Raw genomic sequence first — 22,449 nt, forward strand, 5'->3', positions numbered from 1 at the left:
ACATGGTCGAAATTTGAGTGGGTTTTTCGACCTAGTTGACTAGTCGTCTGGCCTATTTTCTCATTTGAGGTGGTCAGCTTCTTTCTCGGCTTGAACCCAGTGACTTCACAATTGGTCAACACAGTCGAAATTTGAGTGGACTTTTCGACCCAGTTAGCTAGTCGTCTGACCTATTGCTTCTTGGGATGGTCAGCTTCCTTCTTAGCTCAAACCCTGAATGTCGTAGTTTTTTCGAGACTCCTACCAAGCACACGGGCCCATCCGACCCAATAGTCACTGAACCTCGAGACCATAAATGGTATCCAAACTTTAAAAAGAATCTAATACATCTCACGTTCATGTTTATAAAAGTGTGAAGTCGAAGACTTTATGAGTTGTATTATTTAGCCTTTATCAACCTCGGTAATTCATATATATATATATATATATATATTTATTTATTGATTGATCGATCGATGTATTTTCGAAATTTTTAAAATTTTCCATTTTGTACTTAAAAACATATTTTGTAGTATAATTATAAAATACAAAATTACAAATTTAGTGTCAATTTATTTATTTATTATTAAAATAAAATTTGGGCAATTATATTTCAAACATATATTAAATATAAAATTAAAGTTAGTATAACCTCAAAAATTAAGAGGTAAGAAAGCTTGGCAGCGCCTCTCGTTTTCCCTCCGATCATCCTTGGATCACCAGAGCTGGGAGCTTCAAGAACAGTCAAGAACTGGAAGAAGAAGAACGATTTGCGTTCCTCATCAGAAAATGTCCCAACATGAGAGTGCTCCGGCAGCTTCACGCCCACATTCTCACACGCCCACTTCCTGTTTCCACATTTTCCTTTGCGCTTTCCAAAATCACTGCCTTCTGTGCTCTTTCTCCGCTCGGCAACATCGATTATGCCCGCTTAGTTTTCGCTCAAATTGCTCGCCCCAGTATTTTCTCTTGGAATTCTCTGATCAAGGGATGTTCTAAGATTCAAAACCCTTCCAAGGAACCGATAGCTTTGTTCCAGAAGCTTACTGAAACAGGGTACCCTGTTCCGAACTCCTTCACTATGGCTTTTGTTCTCAAGGCTTGTGCTATTGTTACAGCGTTTGAAGAGGGTTTACAGGTTCATTCCCGTGTTTTGAAAGATGGGTTTGGTAGTAGTTCGTTTGTTCAAACTTCGTTGGTTAACTTTTATGGGAAATGTGAAGAGATTGGTCTTGCCAAGAAGGTGTTCGACGAAATGCCTGAGAGAAACTTGGTGGCATGGACTGCGATGATTAGTGGGCATGTGAGAGTTGGAGCACTGGATGATGCTATGGGGTTGTTTAGGGAGATGCAGAAGGCCGGGGTTGAGCCGGATGCGGTGACTCTAGTGAGTGTGGTTTCGGCTTGTGCCCTGGCAGGGGCCTTGGATATCGGCAGCTGGGTGCATGCTTATATTGAGAAACGTTCTGTTTTGACCGATCTCGAGCTTGGCACTGCACTTGTAGATATGTATGCTAAATGCGGATGCATTGAGAGGGCGAAGCAGGTCTTTGTTCATATGCCTGTGAGAGATACAAGAGCTTGGAGCTCCATGATTATGGGGTTTGCTTATCATGGACTTTCGGAGGATGCCATTGGCGCGTTTCAACAAATGTTGGAAGCTGAGGTAATGTACGAAGATGTACAAATTTCTTAATTGTTAATGAACTTTGAAAAGCTTCAATTACATTCATGAACTTCCAATTCTACTTCTGATAAGATTAACATTATTGTTTGATCTCTAATGGCACGTTTCTTCCTTTACAAGTTCATTCTTCTGTGTCAGTTCTAGTTTTTGTTTGATAGACATATGCAAGATAAAAACTTGTTATTTCTGTGGTGATTTTCAGGTGATGCCGGACCGTGTAACTTTCATTGGCATTTTATCAGCATGTGCTCACGGTGGAATAGTCTCTGAAGGTCTAAGGTTTTGGTCACTCATGCTTGAATGTGGCATTGAGCCATCAGTTGAGCATTATGGTTGCATAGTTGATTTGCTATGCCGATCAGGTCTTGTTGAAGAAGCTTATAGAATTGTTACGACAACAAATATCCCTTCGAATCCTGCAACTTGGCGGAGTTTGCTAAAGGGTTGTAAGAAGAAAAAGCTGCCGAATCTAGGCGAGATCGTCGCCAGGTATCTTCTTCAACTAGAACCCTTGAATGCAGAGAACTATATTGTGATCTCAAATTTATATTCTTCTGTTTCACAATGGGAGAAGATGAGTGAACTAAGAAAGGAGATGAAGGAGAACGGCGTAAAGCCGATACCCGGTTGTAGCTCGATCGAAGTCGATGGTGTTGTACATGAGTTTGTGATGGGTGATCAGTCCCATCCAGAGGTGAAAATATTGAGGGAGTTTATGGAAGAGATGGCTAAGCGAGTGTGGGATTCTGGGTATAGACCTAGTGTTTCAGATGTACTTCATAAAGTCATGTATGAAGAGAAAGAAGGGGCTTTAGGTGAGCATAGTGAGAGATTTGCTATTGCATATGGGCTACTAAAAACTAGAGCACCTGTTGTGATTAGGGTAGTGAAGAATCTGAGGGTATGTGGAGATTGCCATGAAGTGATTAAGATAATTAGTAAGATTTATGAAAGGGAAATCATTGTACGAGATCGAGTTCGATTCCATAAGTTCGTCGAGGGTACTTGTTCTTGTAAGGACTACTGGTGAATAGTATGCTTGTATCTTTTCTCATACATGATCTTTTTCCTTCCATTATCGTAACACTCTCTTTCTCTCCATGAAAGATAAGATTGGAATCTCGAGATGTCAAAATCTCAACATATTGAAACTTTTAAACACACGGTTGTAGTTATGAAAAAATATAGGAACTTTTAAGCATTTGCCAATAGTTTGGCCGATGGATCTCTTATCTTTTATAATTAGGACAAGTTGGATCTACTTGCTACTCACAATCAATAAAGTTACTTGCTTGGTTATTTGAGCGTGGTTAGTTCACATAACATGTTGACCTAATGTATGTACTTGTTTGACGAGAAGTCATACATTTATAGCACCGATTTATAAGTGTTTGCTAAGTCAGTCACAGAGATTAAAAAAATGGTACGTCAAACTTAGTGAGATGGTAACCTCAGATATGATTCAAAGTTTGAAGAATACGAGATGCATGAATGAAGTGGTCGCACAAAAGTTATGTTTTAACTAGCCTAGTATTTGAATTTCTATCGTGTCCATAGAATGTTAAGAGATTAAGTGAAAACAACAGTTAGGAGTGTACGTTGAACCCGACAACCCCAACTAACCCAACTTGAATCATAAGAGTTGGGTCTAGAAACTCAAAGTTTCACTAGCTAAGTAAGTAAAGTTAGAAAGCCTTTTGTTCAATTTCGGAGGGCCAAAGTCAAGTTGGAATGCATGTAGTTGGAATTTTGTTCTTATATACTAAATTTGTTTCTTATAATAAATGGGAGGAATAACTAGCTGGGAAGGCGTTAACTGAGGCACATGATTCAAGAGATTCCCCGCAACAACATGCACTTAAGTCTCGAAACCATCCATCTTCGACGACTCGGAACTTTGAACTACTCCGAAACGACAAAAACACCAGAGAAAACGCGTTTCTTCTTCGTCAACCACTCCACAAATTCTTTTTTAACCAAATTCTAGTATTGCAACTTGGAATTTCCAGAATGAACTATGAACTTATTGCATAACAATCGTAGATTCATATCAATTTCACCTCTCAATTGGCATGTGTAATGGCATGCACAAATCAAATAGACAAAGAATAACCCTAACAAAACCCTAATAAAATCAAATCGTCAAAAATCTGTCGTATGAAACACGATCTCAGCATCAAAACCCCTAGCCATAGCCACCGTCTCCACTCCACAGCCCGTCACCAGGTCCGTCGAGTGTCCGCCGTGCTGGAAGCCATCGCTGGCCTGAAAAAACTGGTGCAGATAGTTGTGGTGGTTGTCGCCGTCGTGATCGGAGGGAGGATGATAGTAAAGCCGAGCAGTTTGGGGACAGTGAGCGTGAAATCTCGCCGCCATTCTCACTCCTACATCCAACAATTCCACAAATTTCGCCATTGATCAGTCTCTCTCTCTCTCTCTCTCTCCCTCGCTCTCAACTGTTGATTCTGTGACGAGAGAGCAAGGGAAGGAAGAAGATGAAAATTGAGGAAATTCTGATTTGGGGGATATGAACTTCGAAGGAGCGAGAGCGGGTTTATATAGTCCGTTGATTCTTATGGACTCGGCGTCTGGGTTTCGCTTCTCTTTCGTTTTGTACGTTTTTTGCATTGGAGGACCTCTTTTATTCTTATTTCTCTTTGTGGCCCACAGAACGAGTCAAAATTGTAAAAGTAGTAAAGTTATTGGGCTTTCTAATGTAAAATTACTTAATTCCTTTCCTTTTTTTAATCCTAATTTATAAAATATATATATATATATATATCAATTTCCAATCATGTAAATATTAATCTTTTTTAAATAAGCAAAAAAACAATATCTTTTTTACTTAAATTTTAAAAATATTGCAAAAAGTGAATAATAAAATAAATAAAACATGATGTGAAATTAGTGTTCCTAAGCTTAATTTTAAAAAAATGAAAAAATAATTTGTTATAAGTAAAATAAAAATTCGAATTATAATTATATATATATTTTTAAAGTTTGTCGTAAATAAAATATTTTAAAATGAAAAAAAATAATATAAGAATCAAATTGGAAAGTTTGGTGAATAAGAATTAAACCAAAATTCAATTATGCATACAAGTAATAAGGGGAAAGATTTGGGCCAAATGTGAAGTAGACTGAAAAGGAAGGACTGATGTGTAAATATAGCAAAATAAGGGGACCGCGACCATTTGGGTTTCCATGTTTCTTCCATCTTTTTGGTTTCAACGACCAAAAAGGTCCAATTTGATGGCTCCAAAACCTCCAATTGCGTTGAATTTTTCCTGCTTTTGCTGTACTTTTCACGTTTTTGTTCAACTTTTCATATAAATATAAATATCCCACGACCTTGAAAGTTCATGACACTCGAACTCCGATGCCTGACTTGAGTATCGCTTGTTCAATTTTTTTTGTTCTTGACTTGAAAGTTCATGTCGTTTATACTGTAGAAATTGTTAGATGAACACAACTCTCCACAAGAGTATGATATTGTTCACTCGGAGTATAATGGCTTTACTTTGGGCTTCTTAAAAGACCTTGTACTAGTAGAGAGAGTATTATTTATTTATAAACTCATAATCATATGCGACTTTCATCAACTAACTGGAATATCAAATTTATTAAAAAATTCAAGTTTAAATATAATAAATTGGTGTTTTAAAATTGTTGTTTTGGTTTGATCTATTTTAGTTTATTTTAATTATTTTATTAATTTTTAATTAAATCATGTGTTTCTTATTAATTTTATTGGATGAATTATATTATAAAAATTAACATGTGACATCCACTCATATTATAAAAATTATAAGACTTTTGAAATTGTTTGGATTGTGATAATATTATTTTAATGTTGCAAAATTCCTAACGATTATTATTATTATGTATGTATGTATGTATGTATGTATGTATGTATAAATAAATAAATAAATAAATAAGGGGTTTTTAAACATAGAAAAAGAAAATAACACTTTTATTGAAAAAAGAAAAGAAAGTAAACCCAATTCATTCATTCCCGCCATTTCGTCTAAAGCCCCCCAAAATCCCAGAGCTGTTGCTCGGACACGGGCGGTGCAGTAGCCATGGCCGGCGGCCGTCCGATTACCGTCCTCAATGTAGCAGAGAAGCCATCGGTGGCGAAATCTGTGGCCACCATACTCTCGAGGAACCAGGGCCTTCGAGTTCGTGAAGGTCGTTCTCGCTACAACAAGATTTTCGAATTCAACTACGCCATTCGAGGTCAGTCTTGCAACATGCTCGTCACCTCCGTTACTGGCCATCTCATGGAGCTTGAGTTCGAAGAACGGTATCGAAAATGGCATTCCTGCGACCCAGTCGAGCTCTTTAACGCTCCCGTCCGCAAATTAGTCCCCGAGGTCTGTCTCGTTTTCTTCTTACTTGCATTTTACTTTGCTTTGCTTTATAGACAGCATTCTTGCGCTTGGTGTTTGCATAATAGATACAAATAGATGCGTTTAATATGTAGCATTCAGTACATTGTGAGTTTAGATTGTAGCAGATTCTGAAAGGAGGACCAACGGTCTTTACTATTAGCCTTATTTTAGACAAAATCCGTGTAAGGGTTGGCGTATTACGATGCTTCAGTTTGTACCCATTTATATAAAAGGATCCCTCCTCTTTGCCTCAAAGTGGTACTGGATCATCCAATCTATGGTCCTAGTTATGGTCTTTTGGGAAAGGTCTACAGTTAGGCCAATTCCATCCTATGGCAAGTTTCAAGTGGCTGTTTTTGATTTTCGTCAATGCATCTTCCTTTTGGAGTTACCACATCAGAGTTGCGGTTGTTGAAGGTTTTCGCTTAACAACTAGCGAAAAATGGGCTGATTACTATGGACTTCAATTTATTTTTATTTTTAATGTCGGATGTAGATAGGATCAGGTGAAAATTATTGAGAGAGCATTCTGCGTCATTAAATTGGGTTGATTACTATGGTCCATTCAAGAGGTAGAGACCTATAAAAGATGACGCCTTCCATGATTTGCTTGGAACATGTACTCCAAAAACTCTAGAAATCTAATTGCTCTCCTAGAGCTCCTGCCATTTGTATAACACCGTTGACCTATGAAAACTTGGCTTGGCTTGGCTTAGCAATTTTTCCTTTTCTTGATTGCCCTCCTTCCACATCCAAGCACTATCTAACAAGTATTTTGAAACCTCGTCAAGGAACTCTCGCCTCACAAGTCCCATAATTTCCACATGGACATGCCATTAAAATTCACGCTGTGCACAAAGCTGTATGAGGTCTATATTGTAGTCCATGCATTTTATGTCAAATTTTGAGCTGGATTTTCATTGAAGTTAAAGTTGTTGTCAGGACAAGATGGACATAAAGAGGACATTGGAACAAGAAGCTAGAAGGTGTCAATGGCTCGTCCTTTGGCTTGATTGTGATAGAGAAGGTGAGAATATTGCATTTGAAGTGGTGGAAGTTTGTACAACGGTGAATCGTCATCTCAATATTAAGAGAGCCCACTTCTCTGCTTTGATTGAAAGGTTCCATATCCTAAATCTTTTTTCCATTGTGCCATGTAGTTTTCAAAAGCTCATTACTTCTACATTGTATATGATAATCTTGAGTTCAGGGATATCCACGAAGCTGTGCAAAATCTTGTCCAACCAAATAAATATTTTGCTGATGCTGTTGATGCTAGACAAGTAATTGCATTTTTATTTTTGTAGAACTTCCATTTTGTTGTAATTGAGAAGCAGTATTTTGTAGGATCTAACTTTCTGGAGGTGGATTCTGTTTACTACTATAACTACGGTTACTTTTATACTTGCAGGAAATTGATCTAAGAATCGGTGCTTCTTTCACTAGGTTCCAAACTATGCTATTGAAAGATGCATTTAATATCGATTCTGTCGGTGATGACAGAAATGTTGTTTTGAGTTATGGGCCTTGTCAGGTATGTGAAGGTGCGTGCTGTACATTCTTTTCTTACTTGTATTCCACTGCTGGTGATGCTTACTGGTATGCCTTCTTGCTTCCTTTGGTCCTAGTTTCCTACACTTGGTTTTGTTGTTGAGCGGTATTGGGAGATTCAGTCCCATGAGCCAGAAGAATTTTGGACGATCAACTGTTCACACAATTCTGGTGACGGAATTTCTACATTTAGTTGGACGTAAGTTGCTAATGACTTGATTTATTTGATAATTTCAAGCTTTTCGTGCCAAACTGTAACTGTTGGTAATTATTAGGTATATTCATTTTGTAGAAGAGGGAATCTATTTGATTATACTTGTGCTGTTGTACTCTATGAAATGTGCGTAGAAGAATCGACTGCTACGGTGAGTATGTTGAAGTTTAACTAGGTGTAATAATGCATGCTGATCCTGCATTTATAATCTTTCAATTCTATTTAGGTTGTAAATGTTAAACGACAAGAGACGTTAAAGTACCCTCCTCATCCATTGAATACAATCGAGCTTGAAAAACGAGCTTCACGGTACTTCCGCATGAGTTCTGAACACACCATGAAGGTTAGCAGCCAAGACTCGTCTTTGCTTCATTACTAATAAGTTTGCATTCATCAACTTATTTCATTTCATTGTGCCTTTTGAGTATCTGACGCAAAATTATTTTATGGAAGTAGGTGTATTAGGTAATGATCCTCTCGTTTGTGTCAATGCTATTTAATTTACTATTGAACCTTTTTCATATTGGTAATAAACGAGTTATAAATTGTGTTGGCTGTTTTAAGGTGGCTGAAGATCTATACCAAGCAGGTTTCATTAGTTATCCCCGTACAGAGACTGATTGCTTTTCTCAAAGGACGGATCTTCATGTAGGTATATGTTTTGGTGATGATCTCCATTACCAATCTCACTGGCAACTTTTTCTTACTTGAGCTAACAATTTTGAGTTTGAACTATTTGGCTGCTTTTAACTCCTGGTTTTTCATGTTCTTTAATTGAAGTAAACTTAAAGAACTGTCATTGTAATAATGTATTTATTTTATTGAAATAAAAAGGTGTAGAATACTTGTGTTTTCCCACCTTTGGGATCAACCATTTGCCTTTTCTAACACTGAATTTGAACAAAGGCTCCTTAGTTTCCACTGAGTAAAGCTCAAGTGGTTAGCAATGATGCTTCCCATTATAAGGTGTAGGTTCAAAACCTCTCCGGTTCATTTATTACATAATATTCTAAATTAAAAGTTTTGTTCAAACGAAGGCTTGCTAGCTTACTTGAAAGTTTGAGTCTAAAGCTATTAGATATGCATACCTTTCATCTTACAAATGGATATATAACTTTATCCGTGCAATCATAGCATTTTCTAGTGAAAAATGGGAAAGATGTCTAATGGGCTCAACGTTATTCTCTTTGCTTGTTGAATTAATGGGTGCTTAAGAGTTTCAATAATATAGGGGATTGTGCAAGAACAACAAGAACACCAAATATGGGGAGCATATGCACAGAGGTTGCTGGATCCTGGATCAGGACTTTGGAGGAATCCTAGTGGCGGCGGGCATGATGACAAAGCCCATCCACCTATTCACCCAACAAAGTTCTCTGCTGGGGAACGTGGATGGAGTCAAGATCACCATGTAAAAGTTTTTCTTTTTGATTGCATATCTTTGTTTATTTTGGTCCTCCTAAATTGTCATCTTGTAGTCCTTAGTCATCAATAATTGTGAGATTTTTTCTTCCCAGAGATTATATGAGCTAGTCGTTCGCCATTTCCTTGCATGTGTCTCACAGCCAGCTGTAGGTGCTGTAACTACTGTTGAAATTGATATTGCTGGCGAGTTGTTTTCTACATCTGGGAGAATGATACTAGCAGTAAGTTTTCTAATAAATTTTCTGAATATTTTATATTTAAAAATGACGAATTGTATTTTGAGGTAATGCCTTGGCGATTGGCAAGCTGGGATGAGCCGCATGTACCTGACAGCGCACCATGTTGAATGCCTCCACTCTTGTGTCTTACAGAACAAGCACAATTGTTAGGTTTCGCAGTACATTATTTAAAAAAAAAAAAAAAACTAATAAGCTAGAGACCACTTCATTCCAAAAAGGGAACAAAAAGAACAACCTAATGAGCTAAGGGACAACCTAATGTCATGTGATAATGTATTTTATCCTTGTTAACAGTATAATTTTGTTTCTTCTATTTTAAAAGGTGCACCCGACTTGAGTAATGCTTTTTTTTGCCTCCCACTTTTGGACAACCAAAAAATTCTGTAGCTTCAGAATGCATCATACAAATTGGAAATAGTAATATTAATAATTATGTTGAAGGTAGAATTCATCATCTCCCTAAGGAAATGATTCAGCTCATTCAACTAAATCCGATGATTGGTCCATGTTTTCTTATGCATTTAAATCTCTATAATTACTTTCCTTTGTTTCAATTTTTATTTACTGTTACTGCCTTGTTTCTCTTAGTTATCACCCGCTTGCATATGAGAAATACTAAAAATAGTATTAGCAAGTTACAATCGAATTTTAGGGTTTGAAACATTTTGCAATCATGTTTTGTCACCATCCTTTTATTGATCATGAGGTAAAAAAGGACGTACATTTTAAAATTAGTTCGACTGATCAACTTAATTCATTAAAACATTGATTTTGTTTGATTTGATTGCGCTCCTTTGACCAGAGAAATTACCTGGATGTTTATCGCTTTGAATCATGGGGAGGTTCAACTATTCCAACTTACGCTTCTGGGCAACAGGTTTCTGTTCACTCATTACGTTGTATATTGATTTGTCTATTATGGTAGTCCTTCTCGTGCATATGGTTGCCCTTGGGCAAATCGATCACAATCATGCAAATAGATCAGTTCATTCATTATTCATATATGGGAAAGTTTCATGCAATGGACTAAATATCAAGGTAAATTGAATTGAATTGAAAAATTCCCCTTTCTTACTATACAATGTTACAACGGTCTATCTTAAACTGAAGAAAGACCTGATGCGTAACTAAATTAGTAAGCAAGAATCATACACACTAATTTGAGAGCATTGTTTGGCGTTTAGAGTGAGGAGGTTGAACTTGACATTTCTTTTGTAGAACAGGTAATTAAAGGCCTCAATAACTATATCCCTTTTGGCCATTTCTTTCACAGTTTGTGCCAACAACATTAACTCTTGATTCGGGAGTAACGAGACCACCTCCCCTTCTGAGTGAAGCTGATTTGCTTTCTTGTATGGATAAGGTAAGTAAGATGTGTTTTCCAACTGAGCTTATCAATTTTTTGGGTTTGAACCTTTATGTTGGACTAGAATTTATATTGCAATAGAGTGGTGAAGCCTTTATCTTTGATTAAGTTCTTTTTTTGTTCATTCTTTAAGGAGGGAATTGGTACAGATGCAACAATGCATGACCACATCAAGAAGCTGTTGGATAGATTTTATGCAACAAAGGATGCAAACACTCGCTTCACACCAACTAACCTTGTAATGAGCTTGAATTTTGTCCAGAAGTCCTTATTTGTTTTTTTTCTTATGTTCCTTTCATTTCTAAATGTGATTTATAAGGTGAATGCTATCAACATTATCATAAATGCACGAGCTGATCGTAACTGTTGTAATATATGTTTTTTTTAGGTTAGTATTGAATTGGGAGACCACTTGAGAAACCCTCATCATATTATCCTTGGAGGAAAAAATCATAAGTGTTATTTATAGGATCAATGCGAATTTTCCTATTTAGAAATAGGAACCCTTGAACATTAAATTTGTCCAGGTTTGTACTTGTTCTTTAAGCTTCGTTAACTTGTCTTGTCCTGCTAGAGTCAATAAAAAGACTTTGGAAAGATGTGCTTAATTGTTGGAACTTGTTCCACATTTACTTTGTGGTACTAGAGTCAGTGAAAAGCTGTACCAAAAATGACTTCCTTTCTCTCTGTACCCTCCCCTTCCTGCCTGCTTACTGCCATACTCTTCCCCTTAATCCACTTGATCTCCACCAGTGTCCTTCACCATCGAGAAAAAATTCTTCACAGCTGAAGGTACTAATGGCATCTGCATCACTGGTGCAGATGTAGTTGAAACCTTGACTCTCTTTAGGAACTTCGTTGTTCATGATTTTTCATCCTCTCTTCCACCCACTCGATATCCCTTTCATTTGATTCTAATATTAACCTAGTAAAGATGGCTTGGCAGGTATTTCTTAATATACTCAGTTCCTTTCTTTGGAGTGTTGCTGTATTGCTCATAGGAAGATTAAGACTGATGGATTCTACATCGCAAATGAGACTTGGAACCATTTGTGTATTTACAAAGATTTGCTATTATTTGACTGTAAAGAGAGGATTCATTTATTTATTTACTTTTCATTTTTTAAATAGTTTAGTAGCAGTTGATGTTCGGTAGAGTCCAAATTGTCAATTGTCATGTGTCTATGTATGGTTGTTTTAGTGATATTCATTTATTTCTTATTTTATTGGATTACATTTCTCATAGTATCTTTGAGAAGCCTGTGAAGTACTTTATTGTTTACTTTCTTTCTACCATCATTTAGTTTTCTCTGTCTTTTAAAAATTTACTATTTTTTCAGGGCGAGGCTTTGGTTATGGGATATGACGACATGGGGTGAGTACTTTTCTTTAGAGTATTATATAGATCATGAGTTAAAACAAATACCCTTCACTGTGTAGAAGTTCACATGAAATAAACTGTCTACCCTCGTAGAGAAATCATAGTAGCCAAGTAGCTTGTCGTTTATTATTTGCGGTAGAAAATGAGATAATGCTTTCTGACTACGTAGATTTTGTCACCATTGAAAGCCTAAAGGTGTCTACATTTATAATTAGTAGGTCCTTTTTGAACTTTAATTTATCTTTTCTATTATGAATTTGAGATACTGATTTAACTGACAACAGTACTAAAGAAATTGTCTTTTATATTTCTTGTTTGTTTGGGATGATGTTCCCTCTTTAGTTTCCTGTTTTCTCTTTTCTTTTTGTTCTTTCTCTCATCCTAGGAGGTTGTATCCTTTGATCAATTTTGTTCCTTTTCATTAACCAATAAGAAGTTAATATCTTGTCCAAAATGTACTAAAGTAACTAAGAAAGTGTATTGTTGAGAGTATAATGGTAGATGCAACAATATTTTAAAGCATGACAAAATATGTGATCCAATCATTTGTTGTAAAATTATGAAGAAAATTCTCTTTGCAATGGAGATAATTCTAATCATGGTATGGTTGTCATAATTGGACATCACTGCATGGGTCTTGGCTTGTTTTTGGTACTGTAAAAGATCAATAATTTATGAAGGTCAGAAAGAGATTATTGGTATTGTCACATGACTGGTTTCTTTCTATCTAGAAGTTAATTCGTGTAAAGATTCACATGTATTAATTGTGTATTCTCAAGTCTATTATCAGTATTATTTTTCCCCGCAAAGGAAATTTCATTAGAGGAAACATTTACAGAGCTAGGCAACCTGTCCTATTAAGACAAAGAACGTCATCAATTGTTGTGGCTCAAAAATATCACTATAAATATCACAGAGAAGTAGTATTCTTCTTTATACAAATTGTTTTTGGGATTTTCTCATCAGAATATTTGTCTTAATTGGAGTGCTTTCATATATCCTTCATATAGTTTTATTTTAACCTATTTTTGTATTATATCTTTTTTTTTATCGCTTTTATTCACTCCTTCGTGGAGTTTATATGATTTAAACATTAGTCTCTTTTCATTTCATCAATGAAATTGTTTTCTTGTTAAAAAAAATATCCTCTCTCTCATCCGTTACCTTCCTTTAAAGCTTGATAATTCTAGTTCTAATCTGCTTTCTTTTTTATTATTCTTTTCTTCGTAGGTATAAACTGTGGAAACCACACCTTAGAGCTCTCATGGAGCATGAGATGAAAGCAGTTAGTGAGGGCATCAAGAGAAAAGATGAAGTGTTGGCTACATGCTTGCAACAGATGAAATCTTGCTTCTTAGATGTAAGAATTAATTGTGTTCCCAATTTTTTGTCATGAATTTAATTTCTGATTTTGTTACCACTTTATGAATGTTGTTAAACTATACATTTGTTACGAAACAAAGCACCAAAAGATTTTCAAGTTAAATTATCGCGTCCATGTCATTGCCTTTTTTGATGAAATGTTGATCGATTCATATGACTTGGGAAAATTGTGGTTGATTGAATAACAGGAGTTAGGGAGTTTACTTTTGCTTTTGTGCCGGAGACATTAAAAAAAATTCACATTTTTTGTCATAAGAAATTTAGAAATATCATTAATGAGAAGCGACTGTGGAGTTAGAAGTGGGATTTCCAACTAGTTAATAGCGTTGAGAATGATTGGCTTGGAATTAAGAGCCCAAAAAGGCAGAAAAGAAAATGGTAGCTTCCCCAATCATCTTGTGAACTTTGTATGCCTATCTAGTAACTTGATATTTTGTGAGGGAAGCTACCTTACAAGTAGTTGCTTCTACATGCGTGGTTGATAATAAGGCACAAGATCCTTTGCAGTGCCTATAATTACTTGGTTGTTTATTAGCATCCTCATGTACTCTTGCTTTTCAATATGCAGTTATGTGAAATATACTTGATTCATACGTTAAAATATGTACGATTATTATATTATTGATGTAAGTTTTTTGTTATTTGTCTTTTAGCTTAATTTTACGTTATTTAGTTCAGGGCTTCTATGTACACATTTCTTCATATAATTTTAGTAAATGTTGCGTTCTCTCGGAAACCTTGCTCATCGTTTTTCTTGTTTTGTTTTGATGAAACTCTCATTTTTGTTAGACTACATGAAATTTGAGCTCTAGGGTTTCTTAGGGCCAATAGGCTTTTCTATTTCAAGTAACTCTCAAGGGAATAATAGAACTTTGAATCTTAAGAAAGAAATATTTAACTGATTCTTAAAGATAGGAAAATGAATTAACCCTTTGATTTGTTATAGAGGATTCTCAATGCCTGTAAACATTATAATTTTAGGTGTGCTTAGATTTCAACTTCCAAAAGTTTTAAAATTAAAATGACAGTTTAGTTTATTCCTGTAAGAAGTATGAAAGATCTATTGTATTTATGCTGTGCCTTTTTTTTTCGTGTTTCCCCCCTCATAAACTTGGAAATATCTGCAGGCAAGGTTTAATAAGCAAAAACTTTTTGAAGCTATGGAGGTTTTCTTTGAGAGGTGTTTCTATATTACCTTATTTTGTTGGTTTTGTATATTTTTTTTTTGTTTGTTGATGCATCATTTTTCACTTATGTAGATCTAATGGTTCTGGCGGAGATGAAAATCATGCAGTTGGAGAAGTTGTCCAGCGGTGTAGACTGTGTCAGGACTCAGATATGGTGCTTAAAAGAAACAGGGTAATGTTTTACAAAATTCATGTTCATGGAAACCAGTTATTTCAGAGCAATAATCATAGGCCCTTTCAAATTAATTGAATTTGTCTATACTTCTTTGTATCTATTTCATTGTACAACTTTTGGAAATTGGAAGTATTTTTTTTTTTCTTCTTCTTCTTCTTCTTCTTCTTTTATTTTTTTTTGATGAAGAGGATCATCGCCATATCTATTTTGTTATCATCTTTTTGGATGAACACAAGAAACTTTGAAATACAAGATTTTAATGTTGGCTCTTTCTTGGTGTAAATGCCCCCACCTATTTTCCAACTGTAGGCTTTCAGTGATTTAAGAATCGATTGGAGAACCTTTTGTAATCCTCTTTATAGGATGTCTCGTCTTTGGATGGTTTCCTCTTTTGTAATCAATGAAATATTTGTTATGTATATAATTCGTCTAACGCTTAAAAGTTTAACTCCGTACTTGAATTTTCACATCTTATTTTTTTCTTCTTTTTTGAAAAGGAAAGATCTTTTTATTAATGGAAAACAAGAGAAAATGATGAAACAACTTGCAAGGAGTATAGTGAGAAGAAGTAGAAAATAAACAATGGAACAAAGAGAAGAGGAAACAAACACTACAAGAAAACCTCCCCATTGTTATGTGAATGTCATGTTTGCAATTTAACTAATGGACCATTACATAAACCTTTTATGGTGACAAGTTATCTGGGGGTGGGGGTAAATATTAGGCTGCAAGTACGAATACAAAAACTATTGTTAGGTATTGAGTTGTAAAATAGAAGCTTAAAATATAAGGATGAAGTTGAAAAAAACTAATAAAACTATTGTGGATGCTCGAATATTTTGAGGAATATTGGTTATTGTTATGACCTTTTTTTTGGGGGGGGGGGGGGGGGGGGGAGTGTAAAAAAATAAAAATCAGAAAATCTACATGAATTTAAAACTAGGCCGGTAGGCTAGTTTGACTCCTTTTGGGATGTTATTTTTGTAGGTTCATTTTTCAGTTTTGGTTCTCTTGCTTGTGTTGGCGCTCTTGTATTCTTTCATTTTTTTTGGTAATTCTCAAGTTGATCGTTCTTTTAAAATTCTACATGTCCTTATAGTTGAAACTAACATTTTCTTGATATTTTAGTTTTTATTCTTTTCATTTATATTATTCATGGTAACCATCTTGAATTGTTTACTTTGACAACCTGCAGGATGGAAATTACATGGTTGGATGTTTGGGCTTTCCCCAGGTGCGATGTGATCATATACCATGATGGGTGCCGCTTGTTATAAATAGCATGTTGGCGTATTAATTTTCCATGAAGAACTAGGAATTTGATTGTTATTTTGTCCTCCCTCATTTCGCTCTTTTAACACTCACAAATACATGCACTAGTTAGATTTTTAGTCTAGAAAACGATATCTTACCGTCGAGAAGTCCCTTAAGCCAAGAAACAACTTTTCATCAATAGATGAAAAGATACAAAAAATTCCAGGAAACTACCTTCCAAAGGAGAAAAGAAAAATCAACAGCCAACCAAAAACGAAAATGGGCCAAAACAACAGCTTGGAAAAAAGGAACAATTAAAAACCTCAAATAGAACAAATAATTAAACCAACAACAAGACTAACCCCCAACAAAAAGCCAAACAACCAAAAAAACGCTTGAAAAACTTAAGAAACCGAACAAAAAGGACCAACAAAAGAAATACTCCCAAGCAGCCAAAGACAATCAGGCAAAAATAGCAAACCAACCTCTCCTAAAGCATCTACAATCCAAAAAATCAGAAAGCTACCACAAAGCTGAAAACACTGTGAGGGGAAAAATGCCATGGAGGGATAAACAAACTGAAAACAAGGCTGAAATGGAAGCAAACTCGACCATGAAATCAGCAAACCAATGAAGATAACCAACAGAAAACACCAAGCAGCAAGAAGAAAACCACACAGGACAGCCAAATACTTTGAAAAACCAAGGAAGAGAGATAGATTCCTAGGCTTTAATCTCATATCTCAAGGTCACTAATCTTTAGGAAGGTCACATGTATACACCCGTCAAGTTAAAAGGACCAAAATGTACTATAGGGGATGTGACTAGTTGTTAGTTTTTCCTACCCGGGTTATATGCTATCAAAGCCGTTATTGTTACTTACTCGCTTTTAGCTTATAACATTGTTTTCTTTAAAAAAAATTTCAATGTATTTCCTCACTCATGTTTTCTAAAACATTTTTCTCAAACGTGACCCGAGGCTCGAGCATACCCCGATATTGTCCGCGAAGTACGAATTTCACACGGCTGACTTGTTCACTGGGTTAGAATAAGTGTCACACAATCGTTGTCCCGCTGCTGCAAGAGTGCGATTGTGACACATGACATGTCATTTTTAACTTGCTAGCTTGTTCTAGTTAACACTTCTACTAATTAAATCATTCCGACCTGTTATAACTACCAAATCTTTTTTAATGAGAAAACATATTGATTATTGTGTCAGCAACTACCACTACCCCGATTTATGTGTTAGATAATTATTTAACGTATATTATCTACCAATTTCCAGTGTAGAAATGTTGTCTGGCTCCCAGGATCCATTGCTGAAGCTGCAGTAACCTCTAATCGTTGCAACTCATGCACTCCAGGTTTCTATCTTTTCCTAGCTTCGAATTCACTTCTGTATTTTTCCCAAAAGGATCAGAAATAACCTTAGTGTAAACATCATTACATGTTTGTACTTATTGTTGGATTGGGGGCCCTAGTGGAAAATGAATTACGAAATTACGTGTAACCACATAGCACATGCGGCAAGTTGGATTCCAGTTTTTCAACATAAAAAATAAATAGGGCAAATATCAATTTCTCCCCCTAAACTTTGGAGTTTATCAATTAAAACTCCAAACTAATAATTGTCGGAATTTAAACTCTACACTTTCACAAGTCGAAATGAGTTTACTTATAAAAAGCTCATGGTTTAAATTGATATAATTATTAGCTTGGAGTTTAATTGATACAATCCTCAAAGTTTAGGGGTACAAGTGTATATTTTCCCAAATATATAGAACCAAAAAATGAGTGTTATTTTAACATATTACGGATGCTGTTATGTTAATTGTCTTTGCCAGGCTGTCTTATAAAATGATATGTTTCATGTTCTTGTCATTTCATTTTCATGTCTAATTTCCATTTCCTATCTGAAGTTATTAACTAAAGTTGTCATCGGGTTCGTTAATGTGCTTTTCCATTTTCTTATAATGTGGTCAACGTACAGTATAGTTTCTATGATTGTTCTCTACAGAGTTAGGAAATAATGAATCTCTTTTATTTTCTGAAAATTCTTCAAATAGGTCCTGTTTACTTGATCCAATTTAAGTTTCGCCAGCTGGAAATACCTCCAAACTACAATCCTAACCACTTGGGTACGTACTACTATTTTAATCATGGGATGTCATTTGAGGTTTTGTTAAGCATCTGCTGTCTTCTTTTTTTTTTGACATTACTGCATTGGAGTTGCGCAGCTATTCATACATGCGTTAAGAGTGCTTGCATTCTCCCGTGAAAATGATGAAAAATATGTGTATATTTTTTCTGCTTTACATATTAAGATTGCAGAATCTAAGATTTTTCATTCTTGTTCATGCTTTATTTCTAATCTGGAGAATCAAACAATCTATTTAACATGGAGTTGTGACGACTAGGACATATTTAGTTTCTTTATGTTCTGCTATACAGCTTTTGTATTTCACTTTGTTGTAATATTAATGCAGCAAAAAATTATAACTCTTGTTAACGACCAGAGAATGAAAGAAAATATATAGTTTCTCTTGATAAATAGAAGAATACAACCCTAATTAGAATAGATTTCATTGATTACGAAGGGGCCTGGAAAGAACAGGAAGCAATTATACTCGTGTACACAAAGTATCTCAATTACACTAGTCTACACAGATTAACCATAAAGAAAAAAATGAACAAGGGCCTAATGAGCAAGCAAATAATGATGCCACAACCCTTCATGTTCTAATCACTTACTGCATTTAGCTAACTCGCTAAAATGTAGTAATTGCAGTTTGCACACAACAAGACAGTAGAATACGGAGTAAATTTTGATGTTTGAGCTTTTTACCTCACCACATCAAATTTGTTATTATTATCTCCTTTCCATTTGGATAAAATTATAAACATATTTTGCTATTTGAGGAAAAGTGAAAGTGGGAACCTACTCCATATATTTTCATAAACATCCACGAAGGTTTGCGGACCTACAAATATAAGTACAATCAGCCTGACAAAGTATACAAGCTGTAAATAAAAGGAACAACCTGAAAACGATAAAAATATTTCAGGCACTAATTAAGTAAGGTAACAGAATAAGAACAAGGTAGAAACAATAAAGAAAAAAGAACAGTGGTGGCTAATTTAAATAAAAAATCTACTCTGGTGCATTTTACCTATACTAGGAGAAGAATTAGCACTGCGGTTATGTTAATTAATCACTACGTCGGTCTTTTTTTTTTTTTTTTTTTTTTTTTTTTTTTTTTTGTTGTTGAAAGCTAAATAGGCCTTATTTGGCTCATTAGTCTTCTCTTTCCCTTAAGTGGAATGAACTCTTGCGTTACCGTTTATAGTACTATTCTTATGTATTGTTTTTCCAAATTTTCCCTTGATCTATATATTAAATTCTTGGTTCTTCGATTGTATGATTAGGTTGTATAGGTGGTTGCGATGATATTCTTAGGCAATTGACCGAAATCTGTGGTACCGGATCCCGCATATCAGGCATGTACTTTTGTGCAATTATTTCTTCAAAACATTTGACCTGTGCAGGTTTGTTTTGCTTTTGTTTCCATTGTTTGGAGTTGACGACCAAGAAACAGTATGAACTCGTATGCTGTTCACTGAAATCTGTTTCGTTGATCAAAGTCTCTTCTACGTTCCATTAAGCTAAAACAAATTTACCATCCCTCCCCATACCTGTTTTTACCTTACCAAGTTTCTGGGGAGCAACAGCGGGTTATTGAATGTTGAATGGTGTTCACTGCACCATCTGATTAAGATGTATATTTATAAATTGGATTTTTTTTTTTTTTTTTGTGATGATTTATAAATTGAATTTGGAACTTGAGACAGTCTCCTCCTTTAAGAATTAAGTATCGATCAATGGTCTCATTACCTGTTCCATAAAAGCATGATTTAGAAGGGAAAATAATCCACATGACCCAAGAAATTAAAAAAAAAAAAATCCTCTTGCAAATATATATGATTTCAGCATCAAAGGAACACTTCCGTTTACTTTTCCTCCCATTTACTTTTTGCACATTCAAATTATGTTTTCCAGCTAGAGGTCGAGGGACTTCATCATCCAGTGTGCAGCGGGGTAACACTGCGCATAGTGTATGCGTTTTCTGCCAACAATTAGACCATTCCTCAAATGATTGCCCTTCCCAGGTTGTAGGCTCCAGAAGTGCTCGTCGTCGACAAACTGGTAAGCATGATTTTCTGTTGTCTATCATTGTAAATGGACAGTTGATACATTTCAAATATTTTGAGTAGCTTTTATATTTATTTTCTAGTATGGATGTGTGCCAAAAGCACTGTCAAATGCTTAATTTTTTCCTTGGGTCGTTTGCATATCGTGAAGGAACTTATTTACTTTTTTTGAAAAGACATTTTTTTCTATTGTAATCATTGTTATTTTTACGAAGGGGAATCTAACAAATGTTAGTAATCAACGAAGATTTTAAACTTCTGAAATTGTGGATCATCTTTGTATGCTTTTAGATTTTTTTTTTACTGCTGTTGAGTTTTTTTTAATCCTTTCTTCCATCTTGTTTAATATTTTGTTGGCAGGAGAATCTTCATTTTCATGCAGTAACTGTGGCACACCGTGCGTCTTACGGACTGCTAATACTACCAATAATAGGGGAAGAAAGTTCTACAAATGTCAATCTCAGGAGTGCAATTTCTTCGCGTATGCAGCTTCCTTTAAGTTTGTTTTGATCTCTTAGTCCTTTTTCTTCGTGACATTGACATGAAAACTCAAGCATTTGACAATAATGATAATCTACCATGATTTGCCTTCACACTACCGTAGTTTTGTTCCACAAGGAGAAAGGTTTCACAGTAAATCAATTCAAACTGTTGCTTAAATACCTTTCTCTTGTTAACATAAATGTAAATAATGCATCCTTTTGCAGATGGGAAGACAGCGTAGACAGTGTCAATGGAGGAAATAGTGCTGCACGGTCAAATATCAGGAGCTCGGGCTCGGCAGCATCTAATACAAACCCTGGTCGAAACACAGGACGTGGTCGAGGTCGGGGCCAGGGCCAGGGTCAGGGTCAGGGTCAGATTGCAGCAACATTTGTGTCAGCAACTGGTGAGCCAATATCTGATAGAAGATGTTTTGTTTGTGGCGATCCATCACACTTCGCCAATGTTTGCCCAAACCGTGGTGCTTGATTCCTTTCCACAGCTATAAGTTCTTCAAAAAATTTGTTCTAAAAAATAGATTCCGAGGAAAAAAGTGTTCTAGCATGATCCGGAACTTTAGTTCAGCATTTGTCACATGTATAGTTAATTTTGAAATGGGATTCAGAACAAGTCTCTTTTTATGGCGTTCTTGAAATGAAATCACATCGCCACACCATTTTTAAACACGAGATTAAGATACCCGAAACGTGTATGCAAGAAACCTAAGAAGCATAGACACTATAAGTTAATTTCTAAAAATTTAGGACATTATTATGCTTTCTTCCAAGTATAAACTATTTTAATACAATTCTAGTGCTACAAATAATAATAATGAAACACCATTGATTTGGATTTATATTCTGGCGCATAATTTAATTCTCATCAAATTTATATAAAATTAAGTCTCAAAATAAAATTATAAAATTGAACTTAGCTAAATAATAAATGATACACAAAATAAACAAGTCACATAAATGCATCATCCTAAACAATGGATCTAGCCTCAACATACTCAAGAAAGCTAAAATGAAAAATAAAAAAATTAATAATAAAAAAAAACTAGCCTAAACAAAAAAAAAAAAAAATCTGTTAGTTCATACCCAACCATAAATTTTCAAAATTTCAAAATTTTAATTAATTGGGAATATTTATTTCCGCTCCTTATTTAAATTTGAGCTGACTTACTCTTACATAAATAGGAAAAAAATGCTTTGAAAAAGTTTAACGGAATCAACAAAAGCTCCTTTTCAGTATGTTTCTTATCAATTTAACGTAGAATTGAGATAACTTTTCAATATGTTTTGCTATCAATTTAACGTAGAATTTAAGTTATTGAGATAAAGAAAGACGAAGTCTTTTATTCAAATAGATCGTAAAATCTAAAACACATCACACCATAACAACGATACTAATTTAGTAATTAACCCAAAAGCCAAAAAGAGAATTGTTGAAGAGGCCGAGCATGACACGTAACCCTCTCATCCCCAACTTTATATTATATGGGTGCTTCCTTGAAGTT

General features: G+C 35.1%; 2 protein-coding genes across 2 annotated transcripts; both read left to right on the plus strand.

The window, feature by feature from the left end:
* Positions 1–624: 624 nt before the first annotated feature.
* LOC111791690 (pentatricopeptide repeat-containing protein At1g59720, chloroplastic/mitochondrial) lies at positions 625–2,741 on the plus strand. Its single transcript, XM_023673142.2, has 2 exons — positions 625–1,645; positions 1,869–2,741. Exons 1-2 carry the CDS (start codon positions 779–781, stop codon positions 2,694–2,696), a joined length of 1,695 nt encoding a protein of 564 aa, XP_023528910.2. The 5' UTR covers positions 625–778; the 3' UTR covers positions 2,697–2,741.
* A 2,918-nt stretch (positions 2,742–5,659) lies between these two features.
* On the plus strand, positions 5,660–21,571 carry TOP3A (topoisomerase 3alpha). The gene is made up of 24 exons (XM_023670470.2): positions 5,660–6,042; positions 7,003–7,181; positions 7,271–7,343; positions 7,472–7,594; positions 7,689–7,810; positions 7,904–7,976; positions 8,052–8,168; positions 8,390–8,473; positions 9,057–9,236; positions 9,343–9,471; positions 10,292–10,366; positions 10,763–10,852; positions 10,989–11,093; positions 12,196–12,230; positions 13,467–13,596; positions 14,747–14,799; positions 14,879–14,978; positions 16,177–16,215; positions 17,524–17,602; positions 18,305–18,376; positions 19,665–19,736; positions 20,296–20,442; positions 20,808–20,928; positions 21,155–21,571. The coding sequence occupies exons 1-24, from the start codon at positions 5,749–5,751 to the stop codon at positions 21,417–21,419; spliced, it is 2,757 nt and encodes a 918-aa protein (XP_023526238.2). The 5' UTR covers positions 5,660–5,748; the 3' UTR covers positions 21,420–21,571.
* The last annotated feature ends 878 nt before the right edge of the window (positions 21,572–22,449 follow it).

This window comes from Cucurbita pepo, chromosome 3 (genome assembly GCF_057944985.1).
Source record: "Cucurbita pepo subsp. pepo isolate OVF chromosome 3, ASM5794498v1, whole genome shotgun sequence".
Lineage (NCBI taxonomy): Eukaryota > Viridiplantae > Streptophyta > Magnoliopsida > Cucurbitales > Cucurbitaceae > Cucurbita > Cucurbita pepo.

Bases quoted from the DNA above. Each gene is read 5' to 3' on its own strand.
- LOC111791690 (XM_023673142.2), top strand. From the start codon at position 779: ATGAGAGTGCTCCGGCAGCTTCACGCCCACATTCTCACACGCCCACTT. The intron at 1,646-1,868 runs GTAATGTACGAA...GGTGATTTTCAG, and splicing joins AACAAATGTTGGAAGCTGAG to GTGATGCCGGACCGTGTAAC.
- TOP3A (XM_023670470.2), top strand. From the start codon at position 5,749: ATGGCCGGCGGCCGTCCGATTACCGTCCTCAATGTAGCAGAGAAGCCA. The intron at 7,182-7,270 runs GTTCCATATCCT...TCTTGAGTTCAG, and splicing joins TTCTCTGCTTTGATTGAAAG to GGATATCCACGAAGCTGTGC. The intron at 14,800-14,878 runs GTGTTTCTATAT...TCACTTATGTAG, and splicing joins ATGGAGGTTTTCTTTGAGAG to ATCTAATGGTTCTGGCGGAG.